Below are 25,495 nucleotides of genomic sequence, written 5' to 3'. Positions count from 1 at the left end.
TGTATCATATGAGGCTGTCGAAAGAATTGTCAGCTAGCTCGTTTGTTCGTGGCTTCTGTCCCGGCTTTCGCTGTCTATTGTTGGGTTTCAACCTCAGGAGCCACTTGAGGCTGAGTGGTGGTTGCTGATACACCAAGTCTAAAAGGCTGCCCGTCCACTGTTCTTGTTAAGTATTTAGTGAACAGCATATTTCCCACTGAAAGGTGTAGAACCACCAACACTTTGACAAGAGGCAGCTGCCGAGATGCAGTGTGGCCTCACAGGTGCAGTGCGGGCTCTGGGGACATTTAAACTTGAGTGTGAGCCCTAGAGCCCCCCTCTCTCTGATAATAATTTGCCACTTTTACGATCATTGTCAGGATTAAAGAAAATGTATGAAAAGAATGTAGGACCTTGCTGGTTCAGAGTAATTCCTCCATAAAGGCAGCCATTATTGCTGCTAGTTCAAGCAAGTTCTCAGTAGATTAGAAAATAAGATGCTCTGGTTTTCTTTTTTACCTGCTCTCCCATCGTGAACAGATTTCCCCCCTTCCTCCTTCTTTCTCTGCCTTCCTTTTTAAATGTTTACGAAGGAGAGAAAATTAAAGGGTAAGAGGGAGGCATCACCTAGTAATAAAGGAACGTGCTAACTGGACAGGCAGCCAATTCATGCTGTGGAATATTCACTGGTTCCCTAGTACTCCTCCATGATATTTTCTTCCATCTCTTGGTCACTCCCCAATGTTCTGGCAGCAGTTCTTCTACCCCCTGCACATGCTCTTCAGGCCTCCAGTTTCTCCTGCCTCTACCCTGCCCCTACATGCCTTTCTTTCCAAGGAGCACACTTAGGCTAGAAAGCTACCACTCTTATCCGTGCCTCAGAACTTCTCTGCTTATGTATTTGCATGCTCCACAGACCACTGGATGCCCTTGTCTCCTGCCATCCTGTCTTCTTTTTCCACCGCCAGCAGAGGAGGGAAGAGGTGGCTCCACTTCCTTCCCAGGGCATTTAGCCTGTCCTAACCCCCATCTCTTTTTTGCACCTGTGTTTTAAGCCATGCTTTCCCCTTACCTGAGGCTTTGCCTCGTCAACATCCTCTTCATTTGTTCTTTTCTCCTTCTCTGCCTTCAACAGTAAGCTCTTCTATACCTACCTTGGAAAATCCTCCTCTTGACCTAGTAATTCTCTTGCTAGTTCAAAACTTATTTTCTGTCTTTCCATTCCAAGCAGATTTGAATGTTGTCAGTATATGCCACCTATGTTGCTTCAGTATCCACTTAATCTTAGAGTGAAGAACAATTTTCCTCTCTCTAGAGCTGCCCTCTTTGATGGCAATATTACCTTCTGGTTTGCTAAGTCAAGTGGTCTTCACTCTGCCTTGGTTGGCCTTGCCCTCTCGTTTAAACTTGGCAAAGCTCCTCATTCATATCTTCTTAAACCACTGCTCCCTTCATTAAGCTTCAGTTCTGAGAATCTTCCTCCTTATCTGATTAGTCTTTGTGAGGTTTCTTCGTGGTTCCATGTCCTTCTCCTTCTGTCTAAATCAGTCACAACCTCAGTGCTTAGCCTTCTGGTCTGTGTGTTCACTGTTGGCTCTCTTTGTCTCAGATTCCATGTTCTCTTGTGGATTTAAGTGTAACTTCTATGTAAATAACACCAGCTTTGGTCACCAGCCTGGCCCACTAGCTGGCCACCAGTTCATCTCTTTGTTTGATGGATGTGTTATTCCCCTGTTTAAACCTTCACGTGCCTACAGGATATAGGCAAATTGTTGATGAAACTGCCCAGATGAGAACTAGAAGAAAGGGAGTCAAACAAGTGTTAACAACTTTTGGAAGTTATTTCAGGTAGAAGATGGGTCATTAAATGTGTTATTTATGGCAAAAAGTGTATAAACTCCATCCTCTCCATACAAGGAGATAGATCTCTACTCAAGAAAAGCTAATGTGGGCCAGCTTGGGAGGCAAGGGGTCCCTATCATCTCTATTATGTGTGCATCAGAAACAGACTTGGATTTGCAGCTGCATATCCTGGATGATTCTCGAATTTCTAGTGTTCCTGATTCTCAAATCGGATTCCTTCACTTGGCTTCGCGTCCTTGCATGAATTCCCTATGCGTTATCCCAGGTTCAAAGTGCCTGCAGGGCTGCCTGCAGGTCTCAAGTACCCTCTCATTTTGTAGAAGCTGCCCCTTTAGCAGTGTGCCTTTACACACCTCTTTTTCATCTCTTGCAGTTCGTTTCTAACTATCAGCCTGCTCGAATTTCTCCTGCCTTCTCTTCAGCTCTCCACTCCTGTAAATCCTGGCTTTGCTAAGCATGGTAGAGAGGCTCCTTTGTTCTCAAACTTTTTTGAGCCTGTTATAAGGCAGGCATTTCTCCATCCTTCTAATTTCTTGTACCATTTTCTTTCCCTGTAGCTTTTATTTACGGTTACTATAATCTGCGCATAATGTTCTTTACATGTTTTTTATGTGCCCACATCTTTTGAAGTAGATTATGAGCTCCTGGTGCTCAGCCCGTGTTTTACATACATTTGTATCCTGTGCTCCATCACATTGATCTCCACTTCTGTGGGTCCACTTTAGGTTGGAATTGTGAACAGTAAAGATAAGAATAAAACGTTTGGTATTCTCCATTCTCCAAACAGAAAAATTATAATAGCATCCTCTCCCCATGTATGGTTGGGGATTTTATTTCTCTAAAAGAAACGTAGCTACATGTGTTTTTAGTCAAGTGTGTACAAAATGATTGCCTGCAGTTTTCCCTCAACTATCCTATTTCTGTAGTCTATTTAAGATGTAATTCGATGTACATAAATGTGATTTACCAGGACCTTTATAAAGTGCATCAATAGCACAAAGCACAATTAAGTTTTTGTGCTTGAAATGGGGGTTTTGCTTATTCTGTACATAATAATAATAGTAGGAGTAATAATAGCCTGTGCCATCTAATCACCACATACCACATGCCAGACAGTGTGCTAAGTGCCCTGCACGGAGTACTTCATCCCCTCACTACAGCCCGACAAGGCAGTTTTTAGACTTTCTAGTTCATAGTTGTTCAGGGGTTTGTTCATTTGCCTAAGATCACACAGCTGGGAAGCTACTGATTTGAGCACAGTACTGTGTGACACTAAAACCCAGCCAGTTTCTCCTAAATCATAAATCTGTTTGGTAGTTCTTTTAAAAATTATTTTATTTCAGCTTTATTGAGGTATAATTGACATATAAAATTATAAGATATTTAAAGTGTATATTGTGGTGCTACATATATACATAGTAATACATATATACAATGTGAAAGGATTCCCAGATCCAGTTAATTAACTTATTTATGTTTGTTTTTTTTGTGTGTGTGTGAGAACATTTAAGTTCCACTCTGTCAGCAAATTTCAATTATACAACTGTGTTATCAACTATTGTCACCAAATTTGTACATTAGATCCTCAGACCTCATTCATCTTGCAGCTGAAAGTTTGTACCCTTTTTTCAACCTGTCCCTATTTCCCCACCCCGAGCCTGACAGCCACTTTTCTACTCTCTGTTTGTATGAGTTTGCTTGTTTTTTTAGATTCCACATATAAGTGATACTATGTAGTAGTATTTGTCTTTCTCTGTCTGACTTATTTTACTTGTTGGGTAATTCTGTTCGAGTCTCTCCATCTCCATGCCCCTACTTAAGTGTTCCCAGTGGTAACACCAGCATGATTTGAGCATATATCATTGCCATCTTGCCTACTCCATCCATTAATGGTGTGACTTCCAGGGACACATTGAGTTATGAAGCAAAGACTATATTTCCTCAAAAATTAAGGAAAACATGGTGAGTGGTCTGGTTTTTACAGAAGGAGCCCAACTGAAGCGAGAAAGAGCCTTGAAAGGCTGGTTTCTTTGGGGCTCGACGTTGGGAGGGGCGGTTTGGCTGGTGCCTGTGAGTGTGGACTTTGGGTAGACAGATTTGGACTCAAAATCTGGGCTGCCATTTAAGTGCTGTGTGACTGGGGTTGAGCCTCCTGCTTTGTAAAAGGAGGAATTGGCAATAGTCATACATCCTTCCTTATGTTGTCAGGATTCAGTGAGATAATCACTCAGTTCTCTGCTTAATAATGGTAACTGTTAGGAACCCCTTATGACTTTTTCAGAGTGGTACATAGAATAGAACAAGCTTCTTGTGTTTCAAGCAAGACCGGAACCAATAATGCAGACTTTCTCTTAAATGCATTAAATCCATCTCTTTAGCCTGAAAACCTGTAATTTCCAAGACATTTAAATATTGAGAGCCTGGTGAACTAAAACAACAGTTGAGTTTCAAATGAAGAGTTTTGAATTCAGATCTTTAAGATCACATAGAATACACAATATGAATGTACTTAATAACAATGAACTGTACATTTAAAAATGGTGAATAATGTAATTTTTATGTTATTTTACCACAATAAAAAAAGAGAGATACCATAGAATCAAGAAAATGAGACTGAATTTCTGGAAAGCGAGGTTCCAACCTCGCACTGCAGAAATGAAAAGTCATGTAATTTTCCTGACCCATTCTTTCCTGCGTGGTTGGATTACATCAGGATTTCTCAACCTCAGCACTATTGACATTTTGCACTGGATAATTCTTAGTCGCGGGGGCTGTCCTGTGCATTGTCGGATTTTAGTAGTGTCCTGGCCTTTACCCACTAGATTCCAGTAGCATTCCCTCCCCCAGTTGTGACAACCAAAATGTTTCCTGACGTTGCCAAATGTCCCCTGGGCAATGGACAAGTTTCCCCTGTAGAGAATGGACTAAATCAGTGGCTCCCGAGCTTGGTTCTGCATCAGAATCACTCATGAAACATATTGAATATACAGAGAGGATTATTTGTAGATGTGGTTTGAGGCCCAGGGATTCCTGTTTTTATCAAGCTCTGTGGTGATGCTGATGATCTTGGACCCAGATTTGGAAATCATTGGTGTGAGACCCTTTAAATTTCTGACTCCATCTGCTGACAAGACCTCTGGCTCCCACAGTAAATTTCAGTGAGTGCCTCAATGCCTCCATCAGTAAAATGGTCCTAAGACTTCTTCACCTCTCCTTACTTCACAGAGTACAAACTTACTTAAGTACAAGCTTAAGAGCTCCTTTTGTTCCACTTAAGAAAGGTGTGATAAAGCCTGTGTGATGTTGCACTATTGCTTTTTGTGCTGTTGTAATATGTTAGAATAATATTGGGACCAGAATAGTCATCCCTCATCTGATTTTTGCAACTGTTGGATTTGGTATTGTAACAGCTATTTCTTCAACCTCCTTTAATATAAAGTGACTGTGTACTTCTCTTTCTGGTTTTAGCTCTCTTTCCATTGTGGTAGAGTCTATATAACCTCCTAAAATATTAGAGTTTGCCATGCTTTGGAAAAGAAAGACAGCAAACATATTTCTTCCCTCAAACAAAAGCCAGTTTAATTGAGCAAGAATGAACTCTAGCGTTCTGCTTTTCCTTCAGAAAATGAGCTGCAGATTTTTCTTTGCTTTCTAGGCAGATGGCCGTAGTATTCTCTTCCATTCTACTTCCTTTCCCCAACTCTGTCATGAAAGGCAGATTGGGCAACTCAGGACAGAGACTTTCATTAACTCTGTTTTCTTGAGAGTTGGTGACTAAGACATCTCACATTTCTAGAACCTTTTGTGCATGTCACATTTTGTACTTCGTTTTCCTGTTAGGTCAACTGGTGAGTTGTGATGGGATATATAAATATGTAGGTTTCAGTAATAAGAAGGACTCTGGGTTCCCACAAAAAGGTATCTTGTTCTAGAGAAAGACAGCTTGTACCTTATCTCTGGGTTATATTGATCTGTGCAGTGTACCCAGAACTCTGAGGAAATGAGAGCAGCCTTAAGGAAATCAAATATATGCTTTTCAATTTCTTTTTTCTAGATTTCCATTAAATGTAATTATAAGTCCTCTACATCAATGGCACCATCATCATTCTTGACAACCTCCCCCTCATCTCCCACAGCCCCTCAAATAGCAAGTCCTGTAGAGTTTGCCTCCCAGATAGTTCTTGATTCTCTTCACCTTATCTCCATCCTCACTGCCACTGCTCCAGCTTACCTCTGCCAGGTGACTTCAGTAGCATCACAGCTGGCCTCCTCACCACTACTCTTACCTCCTCTCCAGGGCAATCTCCCTGGCTTAGCATTCTTGAGTGGCTCTCTCATTGCACTTAGAATAAAATCCAGACTTCCTTGCTGTGGTTACTAGGGTTCTGCTATCCCCAGCCCTTGCCTACATCACCAGCCTTGCTTGGGGTCACTGTGGCTTCCCTCCAGTCCCTCTATCTGGGTTCTCATAATAAGTGACTTTTTTTCCTTTTGTGAATGCACACTCCTCAGAACCTTTACAGATGTGATTTTCTCTTAACTGGAAATTACCTCCCACATTTCTCTGTCTATCTAACTTCTGTTCGTTCTCCATCGCAGATAAAACGTAAACTCCTTAGAGAGGGTCTTTTTTGACTCCTCGACGAGATGAAGGTCCTTGTTATATGCACTTGTGACATCCTATATGGCTCCACTTACTTGTGTGATGTTCTGCAAAGGCTAAGTATGTTCCTAATGCCTAGCATAGGACCTGGTATGTGGCAAACTCATAATGAATGTTGAGCAAAGGAAATAGGTGATGTTTGTACTTTTTCTAATGATGCAGACAATTAAATGTAATTATGAAAGGGAGAGCCCTGCTGAGAGGAGCATCCCTTCCCTTGCTCCCACCATGCATTCCAAATATATCATTACATTTTATCAATTGACCTTAGGAAGATCTGTTTTTGTCCTTCTGTCAAAGCCATCCATAGTCAAAACACAACCAAATGCCTTTGAGATAAGCTAGATCAATTTTCAAAATGATTATAGATGGATCATTTTTCTGGACAAGTTTATGGCCATCTTTTTGGGTTTATCAGCCTCATGATCATAAGGTGCTCCTAATTTCTGGCTGTCATTTCTTTCTTGACCTCTTGACCCGTATAAACAACTACCTATCTTCCTATTACCTTGCCCATCTAGATGTCCCTTGCACTTCAAACTCAATATGTTCGAAACACTCCTCATTGTTCCTTCCACCCCCAGCCTGAGCAGTTTTGCTTCTCTTTGTGCTTTCCTTTTCTTGGTGACAGATGTGAACATACACCTAGTTTGCTGAAGCTGAAACTATGTGTCTTTCTAGACTCTTGTCTCTCCCTCAGGTTTTCTATCCAATCAGTTACCTCAGAAAACTTACCTGCACCTGGTCCCTGTTTATCACATCTGCTGCTGCTTTAGCTGGCCTTATTGCGTCTGGTCAGTGTGGAGGAACCTAGACAGCAAGGGAGGACTTAAAACTGTGTGTCAGATATCCTGAAAGGGAGAACTTGAAAAGAGAGAGACTAATATCTACACAAACAGGGGATTGTGAACACAAAGTAGTTGGATATAAATTGAGAACAGATGGATATTAGAAAGAACCGATTTGAAAGCTTAGAAATGAAAAATATACATATAGTAAGTAAAATGTAAAACAAAAAACTACAACAGAAAAGCAAAACCAATAAGACACACAGACAAAGTAACTCTAGAGGGGATTTGGCTAAAGACAGAATCGGTAACTGGGAGGATGAAAATGAGGAATTCCTCAAGAACACAGCCCAAAAGATAAAGGAATGAAAAATACAAGTGTGAAGTTGTATTGAATGGATACGTTAAGAGCTCCCAACCTATGTCTAATGGGCAATCCTGCTAATAAAGAATGGAATGAATGGTGGAGAGGCAGTATTTGAGGAGATCCTGGCTAATATCTTACCTCTCTGGAATTAAAGAGAAATTCCACAGTAGGAGAGAACAAGACCTCTGGATTTGTCTGGTTGGATGAGTGGAGACTCTGCCATGATGAGCCATATAGACTTAATATTCAGTCTAAGATACATGAGAAAAGAGAAGATTTCTAAGCAGGGGAGTGACATGATATGATTTGTACTTTTAGAAGGTCACAGTTTGAAAATTGTTTTGTGAGAGATAAAAATGAAGTAATAGAGATTAGTTAGACATCTCTTGCAGTAGCCCAGGCAAGAAGTGATCATGCTGTGGCCTAGGATAGTGACAGGGGAGGAAGAAGTGAGACATATGTCTCATCAAGACATTTGAGAAGATTAAATTGACAGGAAATCAAGTATTGATCATATGTAGTTGGGTAAGGGAGAGTGAAACGTTAAAGATGATTCCAAGATTTCTTGTATGAACAACTGGGCAAATGGTGGTGGGCTACCAAGATGGAAAACACTAGTGAAGGAGTACTTAGGTAGACTCAGGTTCTTCGTGGAAACCTTAGAAATGGGTATAGGAAAATAAGGCAAGTATCTATATGGTTGGACTTCCTTTCAGCTTTCCTTTGAATTTTGATACACTGACCAATCTCCCCACCTAACTGTTCTCTTGGCCTCCAGTGTAATCACTATCATTAGAAAATGCACGCTTGATTATGCCATTTTTCTGCTTAAAACTCATGATGAGTTGAAATTGTCAAGAGTTTTCTGTAGGACTGAGACTTTTTTTGCTTCTAGTAGCCTCTCTCTCTCATCCATGCGTATGATGTTGGCAACTCCTCCATATGCAACATGAACATCCATTTAGCCATGCTGCTGTGTTTATTATACCTTCAACCAAAAGTGCCCTAAGTGATCCAAATAGCATCTATTTTTAATTGCTTCTGTTTACCCACAGACAGAATAAAGAAGAAGGTTTAGAGGTTCACTTCTGCGGCTGACTTAGCAGGACTGAAGAACAAACAACAATATGAAGGATAGGGAAGATAGAATATTCATTGCAAGCTTATTTTCTGTCAGACTAGAAAAGATGAGTAAAAGTTGAAAGTTGGGAAAGAGTTTTGGGGTATGATTTGAGGTTGAAGTTATGGGAGGATACACGTTCAAGTTAAAATGTCCCAAGACAGAAGGTGAACTACAGAAAAGTCAGGGCTGGAATAATTGATTTGACCATCAAAAGTAAGAAGGGAGCTCAAGCAGATAGAGTTCTTCCACTGGGTATCAAAAGTTTCAGTGCTAACTTAGGATTTCATCATAATTTATGTGGATAATGCAAGAGGCAGGATCATCTACTATTCTCATGTTAGTGCTAAAACATGGTGCCTTAAACACATTTATCAAGAACTCACTATGTGCCAGGAACCAAGATACCCAGAATTCCAGAGCCTTTCCCCTCAGATGTTAGCTCTGAGCACTTGGGCTTTGCTGTTCATTATTGCCAGGACTCCAGATTTAGGATGGAGTTAAAGAGCAAGGGCTCTGAAATTATACAAGTCTGAGTTCAAATTCTGGCTGTGTCCCATATACCATGAGGCTTTGAGCAAGCTACTTAACATCTCAAGATCCTCATACAGTTTTCTCACTTGTAAAATAGACTTAGTAATATCATCTGTTAGGGGATGTATTGTAGTCATTCAGTAAATAGTAGCTATTAATATTATTGTCATTATCAGAAGGGCTGGCCAAGTGATGATAGATAGTGAAAGTCTGCATGAATGATACTTCAAAGGTAGGGGAGTTTTAGAAAGTGCATGAGGTTGTGGCCATTGTTTAATATTCCAGACTCTTCCAGAAGAGCCAGTTTTACTACTCTTCAAGGCTGTGTTTCAGCCTTAGGTTGCCATCATCACATTCATGGGATGTATATTTGAGACTTGGAAGACCACGTCCCTCCACTACTTGTTGACAGATGTCTTGGCACATCCATTTCCACTCAAGAAGAAAGGGTGTGGCATTAGTGCACATACTCACAAATAAGTAAACCAACTATGTGGTGAAGAGAGACAAAAAGTAAAAGGGGATAAAAAAGTTAAATTAAAAAAGGCAACTCACTTCTTAATACTGCCTTTGCCACCAGTTCCTCTCAGTAGTCTTTTGACTGCTGTCTTATATTCAATCTCAGTTTCTTTGCAGTTGATAAATCTTCATAATCTGCTGTTTAAATTGAACCTGAACCCTGTTTTGCCTTCAGAGCTTATCTGGCTTTCTTATATCTACAATGCCCTATCCATCAAAGTTGACAGTCATTTCTTTTTATCCTACTGAGCCTGTCTGACTTTTTATTTTTAAACCATGTGCATAAATACAGTTAACCTTCCACACATGAACTTGACCTAAATAAGTAGACTATTTCATATGTGTGAAGAGAGGCAGTGCATAAGACTGAATTGATTCACAGCGTGAATCACTCATTTCCACATAAAAGAGGACACTTGATTGCAAGGGTGTGGTGGAGCAAAATGGTATGCCAGCCAGTCTAGAGTCCTCTGGGAGTACTTTTTGGAAAAGACTGATATTTAGGAAGGTTGACAGGGATATAGGCACTAGGAAATTGGTTATTGTTGCTGCCCAAGATATTGAAATTTTGGGAAAAAAATTTTGTTCCTTATATTTATAGCAACATTGATACTGGGACAGTGTAAAACAGTCAGGGACTAGGAGGGAGAATCACAAGAGAAAATTGATATGAGTAGTGCTTTATTTTTGCATTGCTCATCTCCATATTTTTGTCATTTTCTAAAATTGCAGTTTCCTCTCCAATTGACGTATGAGTAGTTTCTATTGAGTAGAAGTTTCTACTGAGTAGAAGTATATCAGAATACCTCAAAGAGATGGGTGTTTCTACTTGTCTTTAAACCCACTAATACCTGAGTGCTAATTATTTATGTCTTTGCTCATTTACATAGTCTAGTAATTTTTATGACAGAAAGATTGCACTTTATCATGCTAAAATCTAATATTTAATTAGTTTCATGAATCTTGAAACAAAGCATTTTTAGTACACCATTTTTGAAATGAATCATCATTTGTCAAGGAAAGAGTGGCATGGCCTGTCATCTTTCAATTTTTAAAATTAATGTCATACACGGTTTTACTACTTTGGAGATGTAGTTGTGAGCCCCTCTGTCACTGCTGACAATTACTGGAATCTTCTGTCAGTGATTTACATTGGAACTGTTGCCAAATCCTTGCTTTCCAAGACCCTGCTAAATTTGCCTCAGGAAAGTGTGATTTTGTCATTATCTTTCCATTATTTAGACTTTTATTTGGAAAACAGAGTAGGCGGACACAGCTCTCCGGACGCATCCGATTCCTCCATATGAAAGGTAGATGGCTCCGAAGCACGGAGAGTCATCACAGGGCTCATTGGAGGAAGAATAAAGCTGTTCTAAAATGACTAGTGTCATTGACACAATGTCAGAAGGCACCTCCTGGAGCTAGCTGGGTTACCGTGCATGAAAGTTTCTGAAAGTCGTAAGTAGGCTGAGTCGTAGGCAACGGGCGTATCCCTTGTCAGAGGTGGCCTGACATTTGGACATTTTCTTTCTGGGCCAACATTACTCACAACTGCTGTGCAGAATATGTTCAATGAATTTCTAGCTATAAAAGCAAAGTCAAATCCCAAGTGCTGTGCTGTACCGCCTCAAAGTGTCAGAAGAAAGCATGTGTCACATTCTTTTAAAACTGGAGAAAGGCTTTTTAATAGTCTAGGACCCAAGTTTTTGTGGAAAATAGTTTTTCAATTAAAGGGCTGTAAGATGCATGGTGGTGCTTGGGGATTGCTTCTGTCTTGCTCTTGCTGTGTTCCATCTTTAGCTCCTGCCTCAGCTTCAGTGGCAGTTGGAAAGGGACCAGAAGAAAGGGAAAAAAGCTAAAAGTCTGAAAAAAGATGTGTTCTTAATCAAACAGTAGTCATTTCACGCCTTGTGGGGGCCCAGTAGCCACTAACTTGAGAGGTGACAGAGGTGTCTCAGAGGTGGTCTCTGTCTCCAAAGCAAGTGAAATCTAGTTGGCCAAAGAAATGAAAATGAGCCAAAGAATGAAGCACAGGATGAGATGAGTGCCAAAGATGGCACTGGGGGCTGGAGTCACTCAAGGAGGGAAGAGGAATTGGATATCCATTCATTTATATATTTAATTTTTTTAGCTAATTTTTTTTTGTTCTTGCTGAGGAAGATTTTCCCTGAGCTAACGTCCATTGCCAGTCTTCCTCTTTTTTTCCTTTTTTATGTGAGCTGCCACCACAGCATGGCCACTAACTTACAAGTGGTGTAGGTCCACACCCAGGAACTGAACCTGGGCCACCAAAGCTGAGTGTGCCAAACTTTACCACTAGGTCACTGGGGCTGGCCCTTAACTAACTTTTAAATAAAGTACCTGCAAAGTGTCTAAATGGGATATAATAAATGAAAGAACCTATTCATAGGCAACATTTATCCAATGCCTTATTATGTACCAGGTGCTACTTCAAGGGTTTTACATATGTCATCTCAATTAATCTTCACAACACTACAGTGTGTGAGATACTGCTTTTATTGTTTCAGAAGAGAAAACGGAAGCATTGAGAGGAGGAGTAATAAGCCTAAGGTTATACAACCAGGAACTGCAGAAGTCAGGGTTCAATCCCAGGAAGTCATTTTCTAAAGTTGTTCAAGAGCTCACAGTCCAGGGAAGATGTGTAGTTAATAACAATTCGGCATTCTCAATGCTTTTCTGGTGTCCATTCACTTAATGGCATCTCATAAGCATTTTTTTCCCTTGTTGCTAAAAACATCTGAAATGAAGAAGCTTTCAATAAAGCTGACTTTCTTTTCTGGTGCTGCCCATTTTAGGATAGACATGGCCCTGAGAAGTGGATGTTGGAGGCAGGAACTGCTGTCCGCCATCCATAGTTACTAACAGGCATGTGGCCACATCGGTGGGCGGCCGGCAGCCTCCATAGGCCAGTGTCAAGGCAGAAATATGGGCAATAGACTTGAGAGCTCCAAGGTGAGCATTTGGGCTGCATAAAGTCCCCAAGCCAGGTGCCTTCACCAACAGACAGGAACAGGTGGTTGAATAGGAACTGCGCTCCTCAGAGGCATGTCAGGGAGGGGGCAGTGATGAGCGAGGACAGCTGGGCTGTCTCCAGGGAAGGCGCCTCAAGGTGGGCTGGACTCTGCCACCTCCTAAATAAACAACCGGGGACTCCCAAGCATGTTTCTTGTTCAGGTTCTCTGATGCCTTAAAGGAACCATGTGCTTTGGATGGGACAGTCGTTGTTTTTTTAAGAGAGAAAAGGGAGGCAAGAGGAGGATCTGTTTTAGTAAGGAAGAAGATGAAGTGTTAAGCTTGAGGGGGTGGCAGGAGGTCCACGTGGATCTGCACACTGGGTTATTGGAAATGCAGGACTGGACCTTAGAAGACGGTCAGAGTGGGAGGCATGGATTCAGGAATTTGTGATACTGACATGTCATTAAAGCCAAGGAAGAGAGTCGAGAAAGGAAAGCAAAGGACCAAGACCCACTTTAAGGAATAGAGAGAGAAGAGAACACTGCCAGAGACGTCTATTCAAAGGGAATTGCTGGAGAACTTGGCGGTTCTCCGGGATCTAGCTGCTTTTATGAAAAGTAGATAAATCATTTTGTATAGGAAATTTGCTTTCTGGACTTAACTGTCTTTGGTAAATTAAGTTAAACAAAAGAATTCTCTTGGAGAATAAGATTTAAAATGAAAAGGAAAGAGTAAATCCCTCAAAACAACAAAAAAAGCAACTCCTTGAATGTAATTGTTGACACATGGTACTTTGCCAATCAAATTCATATGGAAATGCATACTTCCTTTGACAAATAAAAGTATTTCTGCCAACATTAAATTTTCCCAGAATAATATAAAGTGAAGAAATACTTTCATATGCTGCAAGATGACTTCACTGTTTCTAAAAGCAATGGGGAAAAGAGTATGGTCTGGGGGCCATCGTGCACATAATCCTTGATCCCCTGCATGTAGAAATCTGGAAACTATTTAACCCTCCAGTTATCCTTAAAAACCTTCCTGCTCTTCCCATCGCAGCTCACTGCTGGGTCCGAGAACGTAGTTTTGACCTTGAAAACAAAAAGCTTAAGGAATTTAGTACAATTGTTTATGCGCTGTGAAAATACACTCAGGAGTTAAAAAATTTCTGCCTCTACATTCAGATATATTAAAATAGAGTATAGAATTTTGTTTTTAGTTCTTTTAGGGTTTATAGAGTTACAGGGAGAAGAATCAGTTTTCATCCATTTTGAACAAATTTTCTTTTCTCCTGGGCTTTTCTCTCAATGAATTGAAAGGCGAATCATTCAGCGGGTCTACAGAAATCTATCAAAGTATTGCCCTTGTCACCCTACTCCAAGTGTTAGAGAACTGGGCAGGTAGACAGAAACATCTTATCTAACCTGGGCAAATGTTAACTAAAGCATAGGCAGGGCCAGCATTTAGCTTGGAATTTAAGTCAGGCAAGGAACTTACATCAAGCTGAGGGCTTTATCTAGGAAGTGAGAAAAGTCATGATCCCAGACTAGTGTTTTCTGCTTGGGCTCTCTTGTTCAGTCCCTGTTTGTGAGAGTAGTTCTGCTCACCTGTGTGGCCTTGGTAACAAATGGTGGCAGTGATTTGATTGCTATCTGTTTTATCATCTGTTGAATTACACTCTTTGTCAGCTGGCTCGCTTAGTGCTCTTCCAAGCCATGAGTCACATAACTCCTTTGAGAGTAGTCTGTGTGGGGAATAGTGGCAGCCTTCACATCTAACAGCTTATAGCCAGCAGCTGCTTACAGCCACCCAGCAGCGGTTTACATGGTAGGAAATGGGGCTTGTGCTGATTAATCCAGGCTACCCTTCAAAATAGTTTGCTTTATAGTCAAGCCTTTTTTTGTTTGTTAAAGGAAAGTTAGTCAGTGTGTGGATTTTCCATTTAACAGAAACGTATTGAATCTCCTCTTAGATCCTATTTGTACCAATACACTGTGGTAACTACTACTGAGGAGTGGAGAAGGTTACAAAGATGAATTAAGATGCTTTGTTCTCCAGGGATAAGAAGATAAGAGATATACAAAGTCCTTAAGAGTGATTCATTTAATGTGCTGAGTATGGAGAGGGAGTGAGTTCTGTCTGTCTGGGGAGATCTGGGACATCTGCTTAGAGGAGGTGGCTTTGACATGGATATTAAGGGTAGGTAAGAGTTCATGGTTAGAGCTGGTAGAAAGAAGGAAAGGAAGGTTTCAAGAAATGGCAAAAGGTGAAAATATAGAGGTGGGATTTGTTTTGTGAATTACCAAATAATCCAGAAGCATGGTAGCATGTACAGCATTAGTAGAAAGTTCGATTGCTTGAGATTGTGGAAGGCCTTGGATGACAAGCTAAGGGATTTATACTATATAGATGGTGGTCATTGGAGATCTCTGGAGGATACTGGAGCAAAAGAGTGACATGAGCAGAGTTTGTGGGAAAGTCTAATTTTATCTAATTATAGTTAATGTGGAGATTGGAGAGGAAGAAACTAGAGATGTGGAGACTTATTTGCAAGGATCTGGTGATGGGATCCTGCTTTAACAAAGGTGGTAGTAAGGTCTGGAAAGGATAAAGAGGAGAGATGTTGTGGAGGAAGTAATGATAAGACTCAGTGTCTTATAAATGTGTATATCACAGAAAAGGGTACATAAAAGCAGAAAGCAAGGGTAATTTCTTTAGAAATATACATAGAAGAACTGCCAAAAGTAGGCAAGTCAAGTGTAGGAATTAATGGAAGATAGGAAGTTGAGTTTAATATACCAGTGGAGCATTTGGTTGAAAATTTGTGGCGAGCAGTTACTAATGATGAGCTCGTACTCAGGAAAGGTGCTGGGGCTGGGAAGTAGAATTAAGGGTGATGGGATTGGGGGAAGGTTCATCCCATAGCAGGAGTTGGAATGAGGAGTGTCAGGATTTTAGAAGAATGGGTAGGAGATGAGAAGTCATGATGTGAAGGTCACAGAGGAAAATGCTACATAACCTTGTAATGAATGAGACCTAGAGAGTGAAAGAATAAAGGTTATTGATGCCCTTGGGCAGTAGTGGGGTCATAAACAAGAAAGAGAAGTCATGGTGAGGTTGGGGGAGCTTTGGGGTGTGTGCTTTTGTTGGGGTAGATTGATGGGTAGGGAATGGTGAGAGGGATGATTTTTTTGCTTGCATATTTAATAAAATGCCTGAAGGAGAGGATAAATGCTATATCTAATGAACTCTCAGAGATTTGCAGAAGAGTGTTTGGGACCAGAACTATAGACTTAGGGCAGTTGAAATGAATGAGGAACTGACCAATTAAGTGAAAGCAGAAGAGATAAGAATAGAAATGTAGAGTTAGGAAGCTAGAGGTAAAAGAGAAACAATGAAGGATCTCTTGGATTTTATGAAGGGTTATTGGTTATAACTGTAGGAGAATGAAGGAAATTTCATAGAAGCTCTAGAAAGAGGATTTCAAAAAGAAGATGATAGTAACAGTGTCAAATAAGGTGGATGGATGAAGGAAGATGAGAACTGTGAAAGGTCGTTGGAATTAGGTTTGGGTGGTAGGGGCGAACGTTTCATTGGAAGAGATAGAAGAATGGAGGGGACAGGTGTAGGAGGTGGGCTGTGGGACAAGTCTTGTCCTTACATAACATTGATTTTAATTGTTGAGGCTACATTATGGGTGCACTATGTTCGGTTAACTGTGACTCCTTTTCCTCTGTGGTATAGAGTTTTTCTTTAATCTTTCTCTATGAAATCTCTAAACTTTGTTTCTCTGTGGTCTTTATTCCTTTCATATATCCAACTTCAAAATGTTCTAGATACAATAGTACTCCATAGACCTCTGTCTTTTCAAATTTGATTCTCAATCTATGAACCTGAGTTAAAAATCCAAGAAATCCCGCTAGGATACCTCAATAAGAAGTCTAATTCGGCGAGCTGTTGTTTTAGATGGCTTCTCCTACCTCACTAGCAATACTTTCTTGGCCTGATCTGTTGTTTCAATGTAATTTAAGGCTGAAATCCAGTCCTTTTATTTATATTTCAGTTTTGAGGGTGCAAGTAGAAAGATTAGAGGTTTAGGAGACTGATAGTTCTTCATGAAATACTGATAGCCTAGAGAGGTCTCTGGCAGCTGGAAGTGCAAAATCCTCATCTTATGGGAAACATTTTGTTCCCAAAGTTCCTTTGTCATTTGGTTGTGAGAAGACATTTGCCCTTCAACTCATAGCTAAAGCCATAAACAAGGGACAAGTTCTTGCAAAGGCCTAGGACTTGCGTAACATGTAACTAGAACCCAATCTCCATTTCTAATCTTGTGCTGGAGGAGACCAACTGAGGTGGTCAGGAATACTCCACTGTCCACTCCTCAACAAGTCTGGGTCCCCCTTCTCCCCACTGTGCTTATAGTTGCAGGCAGACATTCTTTTGAGCACCTGGTGGTGGACTAAGTCATAGAGGCTCCAGGGGGAGGGAGTTCATTGGAAGAACACTGAGGACCTGGTTGGAGCTTTTAGTAGGGGCTAGAGGCCCTTAGAAAGGACTATAAACAGTGTTCAGCGTTCACCAAGAGCATAGACATAGTAGCATCATGTCCAAGGGCAAGGATGCAAGGAGGAAATGGAGCTCTTCTGGTGACATGAGACGGTAAGGAAACTGGAGCCCTAACCCTTTTTTGAGTCTTTTGCCCTTCGTATTAATTGTTGTTTAATTTAATTTAATTGTTGTAACAGCCCTGAGATGTGGGTAGGCCCTATGTCCATTTTACAGATAAACTAGTTGAGGTTCAGCAAATTTAAGAAATTGTTAAGTCACACTGCAGACAAATTGACAGAGCTAGAATTTGAACTGGTTCTGCTTGATTCAGAATTCCTTTCCCCATACCACATTGCCCTTCAGAGGAACAGGGGTAGAACTTGTTTATGTAGATGGCTTTTTTATGGTTGTATCTGAGAATCCAGGACCATGTGTTATATTTCTTTGATTTCACTTTCCCATTTGTTTCTCGTCTGTGATTTGTTCTTTTGGTTGACACACTACCACTCACCCCGGGAGACAGACAGGGTCTGTTTGCATCCAAAGCAGAAAGAATTTTGACATCTCTGGGCAAGTTCCGTGTGTGTCTCTTCACTGCATTCCTTCTATCTGGAGGCAGGCAGAGCACAGCTGTGGCTGTTAGGCCTAGCACACAGCTGTAGTCAGTCGCCAGTTGACACCAGGGCACATGGTGTCATAGTCCCATTACTCAAGTGTGTCTAGCTTAATCTGCTGTGTGACTGGCATTTGTCAGGGCCACGGTTGGGGAAGTATTCTGTGCACTTTGCAGGAACAATTTCGCAATCTCTCATTTTCTCTTTGCCACGTGTTCTCACAAAAATATCACAAATCCAGGCTTGTTTGCATAAAATGAAACTGCTGGTTGCCTGATTCATGCATGTACTACTCCTGAGGAATTCTTATCATTTGACCTTGCAGGCTCTCATTGTCTATGAGATCTTTGAACAAGGCTGTGTTTTCATCCTGATTTTAATGTGGCTAAGTTAAATATGTGTATATTTTGTTAAACTAATAATGTTAAGTATAGAAAAGAGGACCACAAGGGTAATAAATCATTAATATGTTTGGTGGCAATGGCTGGTAGATTATTACCTTGAGAAAAACAACAGACTCAATGACAACAACTAAGAATAGAAAATGTAAATTCTGCTTGGTTAGATATCTTTTACTAAGCTGCTACTGCTTCTTTTTTTTAAATGATGAAATGAAACTAACAGAAAGTATTTCCTTTTTTTGCTATTTTGCAGAAAAAACCACTGTCTGCAATAATAAAGGAAGTCTGTGATGGGTAAGTGTTACTCGGGATTCATCCAGTCCACAAACTGAGGCCAAGACAATTTTCCTTTGTGAGTGGAAAGTGTTATTCGTAAGTCACTACTTGACCTGCTCAAAGACACCAAATTTACTATGTAAGATTTACATGCCTTTTTCCACCAAAAAGTGACTGTTGTTCCTCGAAGAGTAGAAACTGTGAAAGGGCTGGTATGTGCACACTGGGGTTGGTTTTATTTATTTTGAAAAGGTGTGGTTCCTTCATCCTCCTCAGCGGGGAGCAGTCTAAAGTTCCTGAGGTTAAATGCACACTTCATCTGGTATAAACTGAGAGGACCACTCAGGTCCCCATGGAAGATACAATAATTTAAAAGACAAGTCAGCGGATGGTTGTGCTGCCCTGTGGAACTTCACAGTGATGTGACTTTGCTTCTCTTCTCTTTGGTTGTTCCAACAATGCAAAGGAAAAGCATATATGGAGGCTGCATGAGGGTTTTTTGCTTTTAAAGCAGAACTGTAAATAGAATATTACCTGAATTTATTTAAGACCTGGGATAATTAATTGGAATGTTCCAATATGCAGCAAGCATATTGAGTGGGGATTGGAAAATACAGAGACAATTGAAATGTAACAATTATCAGAAATTTAAATTGCATTCATTTCCTTTGTTTTCCTCTCTCTGCTCCACTCCTTCAAAATAGGAAGGAATGTAACTTTATCTTTAAATACCCCCTCACCCCCACAGCCATGAAGATGAAATGCTTAAAGGTGAGCAGTAGGCTTGGAATAAGACCTAGATGGTCCACATATGAATTGGTCTCAAGATGATGAAAGGTGGGCCAATGTCATTTTGTTTTAGGGACTGCATTATGGGGTATGTTGGGTACTGGCCCAATTCCAATCATAGGATGTTTAATTCGTCTAACTCTATCAACCTATAGAAAGAGAAAATGACTGCTTTTGTTTTTTTGATCACTTTATGCTTCCCTTTTTAAGGTGGTCGCTTGCCAACCATGAATGCTTTGCACTGCAGCACGCTGACAGTTCAAACTTCTATATTACGGAAAAGGTAGGTCAACCCCATTATTCAATTTGGGACACTTATATTTCAGAAAGTTAAAGCATAACTGATGTTTCCTCTGTTCAGGACAACATGCTGGTGTAAATTTGGTGACTCTACCATCCATGAAAATAGAGTCTGCCAAGCCAACAGCAGCTACTTTAATATGAACAAGGCAATATTTAGCCCATTCAAGAGTGAAGACCAAATATGTTTCTGCATCCTGTTTTAGCAACTGTGTTTGCCTTCTAACAGCGAATATACTAATTATCTCTCTATCTCATTGTTTGGTTAAAGCGTTTATTTGATACTTAATGACTTAATCTAGCTCTCCTTTCTCAGACTTTTTTTTTTTCAGAACAACCTCTAAGCCCTGCTTAAAGTAATTGAAACAATGACAAGAAACCTTTTCAAAGGTGGCATTGGGCAGGCACTCAGTGTTCTATGGCTCCTGGGAGCCCTGCTTTCTTCTTGAATGATTTTTATTCTTTAGTGAGTTTGGAGGAGAAGGAAGAAATTGTGAAGACTATAGTGGCTCTGGCAGCAGGTAAAATTAATGTCTTAGAGATCTCTGATAGAGGAAGGGAAAACTAACATTTACTGAGTACCTACTGTGTGCCAGAAACTGGGCCAGGAAGGCACATCTGTTTGTTGATTTCTTCCTCAAGATTAACCTGTGATGTAAACAGTATTGGCTTTGGGTAACAGGTGAGAAACTGAATCATAAAAGTCAGATGGCTTGGCTACTATCTCAGGGGTAGTAAACGATGGAATCAAGAATTGAGTCCGGGTGTTTGTTTTTCTATCACTTTTCCTTTTGGAAATTTCTGGAAGAGTTTAGCATTCTGCTCAGTTTCAGGGAGAGTTCACTGAAATGCATAGGAGCCTGTATTGTCCTCATGGAACTTATAACTTTGTGGGGTTGGCAAGGAGGGAAGGGAGAACCTTGTGAACAGTTTCCATCACAACAAGGTGGTCAGTGCTGGACAGAAGTGAATACAAAGTGCTCTGGGAGGAGGGAGAATTGGGTAACCTTGGGCTCCAGGCTTTGTTCGTCCCAATCAGCAGTCTCTAGAGTGACCGTAAGTTTCCTGTGAACCAAGTGGTGGTGGAATGTGGAGGCAGTAACAAGGGTCCAGTTCCCACTGTGACTGCTCATTCTGCTCTGAGGAGTGTGAGGCAACATTCAGTCCAGACTGGAGGGAGGATAGCCCAAGGCCTGGAAATGCTTCTCAGAAATTGCTTTGTTCTTCCCATATGGACAGTGGAATTTTCATAACTGATCGTGTTTTCCTCTTTACACTGATTGTCAGAAACCTGAGAGTTAACAAGTGGTCTGGATTTCCTGGCCTGTGTTGTGTTTATTAATTTTACTAGTTCCTTTGATTCATTTCACAAACATTTAGTTTCCTGTCTTTATTTTCCCCTTGCTTCATGTTCATAATATTTTTCATTAATTTTATACTGCATTTATGTAATCTGCATGCTCTTCTTTGTGAGAGAAAGAGGATCTAAATAAATAAAAGTTAAGTGTTACCAGTTAAATGTTTTTCTGTTGATATCCTTAAACAGAAGACTGTCCTTTAAAAGTAACTAAAATATTGTGACTTTTGGAGTATTATTGGAAAAGGTCGATGATTTTCTACTATTTGGGGTATAATGCGGGAAGGTGTAAAAATAATAAGTGATAAAATTATAAGACAATAGAAATTATAATAGGGTTTTTCAAACATCAACAATTAGTGGGGAGTGAAATCAATTTAGTTGGTTGCAACAGCATTAAAAATTGAAATATAGTGGATAGAGTAGATCAAAGTACATCACCTATGTTGTTTGTGAAATATTTGTGTCATACACACACATATATAATACATGTATATTGTGCTGGTTTTTCACCCTGGGTTGTGGTCCAAAAGCCACTGAGTCACAAATAGCCCTGCCTTTGAGTAATCAGTATTGGCTTGTGTCCCCTGGTGACTGTTGTGTCTTCTGTCATCATTTTCAGGAACCCTCAGTTCTGGGCAATTACCAAGCACAGGATTCTCAGACTAGACAATGTAAGCATGCCTTGCAGGGAGAAGCTTTTAAAAATGTAGATTTTCGATCCCAATCCCAGAGACTCAGATTGAGAGGCCTTGGCTGTGGCATCGGATTTTGCATTTTAAGAACCCTCCAGGCAGTTCCGTTGCAGGATAACCAGGGACCACTTGGGAGAGCACTGCTCTGGGACCACTTTTCAGGAGACACAGGACCCGTGTGTACTGGGCACTGTGCACTGGGAAGAGAATTTTGCACCAAGTTTGACTTAAGAGTGTGTTTGTGTGAGGCTGATTCTTGGAACAATTTAAAAGTTCATATAATGTTTATGCTTTTGTTCTAATCAAAATTAATTTATACTCAGAAAATTCAAACTCCTCAGAACAGTGGGAAAATTATTGTTTTATTGGGCATCATAGTAATTTTCTGGGAAATGTTGTTTTGCCTGAGGACAGGTTGATTTCAAAAGGGACTGCCACCTAAGTCTGTCATCTGGTCTGTCTCTCTTCAGTGGGCAGGAAGAGTATTATTCTTTTATTAAGAGTCTAGGGAATGAGAAGACTTGTCTTCCCAATCATAGCCCTTTGTTTGTAAATAAAATGTCATTGCTCTTCCTCCTGCAGCTGGTACTGGGCACAGCTGCGTGTACATGTGACACAGAACTCCACAAGCACAGTATAGGAGAGGGCCCTCGAATCCTCGGTCTGCAGGGGCGGACCTGGGCTGCCTTGAGTCTGCTGTTAGGACCATCTAGTTCCTTGCAAATAGTCCTAAGTAGAGCAAATAGAGCCCATTTCCATTTTTTATAGTAACGTATTTAGCATCATCTTGGTTACTTCCAGCCCAGTGAGTTGTTAGGTAATATTTGCATTACCATGGTAACCGGTGACTCATTTTTGAAACTTGTACGTGTTCATAGTTGTTGATTTTCCCTTGAATATCAAGTGGCCTCCCTCCCTCTGCCAGAGATAAAATATCACCTGTAATTTTAAAGAAGAAAAATTCTCCAACCCTGGCCTGACAAGTAACACATTTTGTGACTGATGGACGGATGCTCTCCTAAGAGATTCTGGTGCTGGTTCTATTCCAAGAGCCTCAGAAAGACCCCTCTCTACTTTTCTCATGTTATCCAAGCCCATTTTTCTGAAATAGTGGTCATTTGCTTATTGGGCCGTTAACTTCGGTTTTTTGGTGCAGTGGGAAAAAAATGTCATGATGTTAAGCAGCATTCAGCAGAGGTATAGCATGCAAATCCTTAAAGGAAGTTAAGATTTGGCCACTCACAAGTTCAAATTCTGCCCCAGAAAGTTTTATGTTTCAGGGTGATGGCCCAGAGAGAAAGAGAACAAGAGAATAAAAAAATGAAAAATGATTGGGTTTTTTTTTCTCTTTTTTTGAGCTTCATTATGGTATAATCGACATATAAAGTTGTAAGATATTTAAAGTGTACATCATGGTGATTTGATATATGTATACACTGTGAAAGGATTCCCACTATCTAGTTAATTAACACGTCCGTCAACACACATATTTATCCTTTCTTTTTTGTTGTTGTTTTCTTATTTTTTTTTAATTGAGGTAACATTAGTTTATAACATATAAATTACAGGTGTACATCTTATATTTTGATTTCTGTGTAGACTACATCAGGTTCATCGTCCATCATCGTACACATATGTCCTGTCACCCCTCTCGCCCTCTAGCCTCCCCCATTCCCCTCTAGTAACCACCAATCTGATATCTTTTCTTTTCTTTTTTCTTTTTTGGTGAGAACATTTGAGTTATACTCTCTTAGCAAACTACAATTATACAGTATAGTGTTATTGACTGTGGTCACTATGTTTAACATTAGCTCCTTAGAACTTCTTCATCTTATAGCTGAAAATTTGTACTCTTTTACCAACTCTCCTTATTTCCTCCACCTCCCTAGCCCCTGGTAACCACTTTTCTGCTCTTTTTCTGTGAGTTTGACTTTTTTTTCCTAAAGATTCCATATATAAGTGACACCACGCAGTATTTGTCTTTCTCTGTCTGGCTTATGTCACTTAGCGTAATGCCCTCAAGGTCCATCCATATTGTTGCAAATGGCAAGATTTTCTTCTTTCTCATGGGTGAATAGTATTCCATTGTATATATATACCACATCTTCTTTACTGATTCATTTGTTGTTAGACAGTTTCTGTATCTTGGCTACTGTGAATAATGCTGTGAACATGAGAGAGCAGTTATCTCTTTGATATTCTGTTTTCATTTCCTTTTGACATATACCCAGAAGTAGGATGGCTGTATCATATGGTTGTTTTATTTTTGACTTTTTGAGGAACCTCCATACTGTTTTCCATGGTGGCCGCACCAATTTACATTCCCACCAACAGTGCACAAGGGTTCTCTTTTTTCCACATCCTCGCCAACACTTATCTCTCTCCTTCTTTTTTCGATGATACCCATTCTAACAGATGTGAAGTGATAGCTTATTGTGATTTTGATTTGCATTTCCCTCATGATTAGTGATGTTGAACATCTTTTCGTGTACCTATTGGCCATTTGTATGTCTTCTTTGGGAAAATGTCTATTCAGATCCTCTGTCCCTTTTTAGATTGTTCATCATTTTGTTTTTGAGTTATGTGGGTTGTTTGTATATTTTGCATGTTAACCCCTTATCCGATAAATGATTTACAAATATTTTCTCCTGTTCCATAGGTTGCCTTTTTATTTTTTGATAATTTCCTTTGCTATGCACAAGCTTTTTAGTTTGACGTAGGCTCACGTATTTATTTTTGTGAATTGTCTGTTTACTTTAAGTATTCCAATGGAGTTTCTCTTTCGAAAATGAATTACAGAGAGAATGCCAAGCATTTTAGTTAATTACCCTCATTCCAGTCTGATGATGCAGGTATTATTATGTCCATTTTACAGTGAGGAAAGTGAGACTGACAGAGGTTATGCAACAACTTGTTTAGGTCACACTGATGGGCAGTGGTCAAGCCAAGGCTAGGACCTAGGTGAGTCTTCCTCCAAACCTTTCTATGTCACCTTCTAGAAACCCGCTGTCCCCACTGCCTGGGCCCCAGTTTCTTTATGGCTTCCTTTCTTTGCTGACACCAGGCCGATGATCCTGATGGTAATTGCCTCAAGAAAATAAATGTAAGAAGTTATGGCCTGTGAGTGTTGGTTACTAGCTTCAGTCTGTGTCTTCCTTATTACTTAAGAGGATAACCTGGAGGAAGTTGTACCAGTTAATCTTTCACTCACTAGGGATTAGCAAAGTACGTTTTCATTTGCCTTTCATATGGATTGTATAAATGTATAAGGTAGTATTATTGCACTAATAGCATTCTTTTTAGGCAAACAGGAAAATTGCCTTTTCATTCTTAACCCAAAGCATGCGAAAAGGTAGGTTCCCAGAAAGCAGGGGCCTGGTGAAGGATGCTAGTGGGAGATCATGTACTTGTGGACAGTTTGTTTCGTGATTTCAGAATGGTGGTTGATTCCCCACTGCTAAGACCTACTTCACAAGGTATGAAGTACAGTGATATACCTTGGCAGTATCTTATCTCGCTAAATTCTTATTTTATAGTGATAGAGATAACTGTGCCTCATCCAGGCCCTCCCTGCAAAGCTAGCCCCAGGAACCTTTGGGAAGGAAGAGGAGTCATGTAAGGGGGACTCTTTTTATGTCATTCCCACTTCCTAGAGGCTCTGGGTTCTCAGACAGGCCTTGAACTTCCCAGAACCACTGGGCAG

At 40.3% G+C, this 25,495-nt stretch overlaps 1 protein-coding gene across 4 annotated transcripts in view; it reads left to right on the top strand.

Moving 5' to 3' along the window:
* ELMO1 (engulfment and cell motility 1) overlaps positions 1-25,495 on the top strand; it is a 521,525-nt gene that overhangs the window by 94,618 nt on the left and 401,412 nt on the right. For all 4 annotated transcript variants that reach the window (XM_014840709.3, XM_014840711.3, XM_014840712.3 and 1 more), the window contains 2 exons: positions 18,629-18,669; positions 19,651-19,723. In XM_014840709.3, the coding sequence (XP_014696195.1) occupies positions 18,629-18,669; positions 19,651-19,723 (114 nt within the window). The remainder of the gene's footprint in view (positions 1-18,628; positions 18,670-19,650; positions 19,724-25,495) is intronic.

The sequence above is a fragment of the Equus asinus genome, chromosome 1, assembly GCF_041296235.1.
Source record: "Equus asinus isolate D_3611 breed Donkey chromosome 1, EquAss-T2T_v2, whole genome shotgun sequence".
Lineage (NCBI taxonomy): Eukaryota > Metazoa > Chordata > Mammalia > Perissodactyla > Equidae > Equus > Equus asinus.
This window is presented reverse-complemented; position numbering and strand designations above follow the sequence as displayed.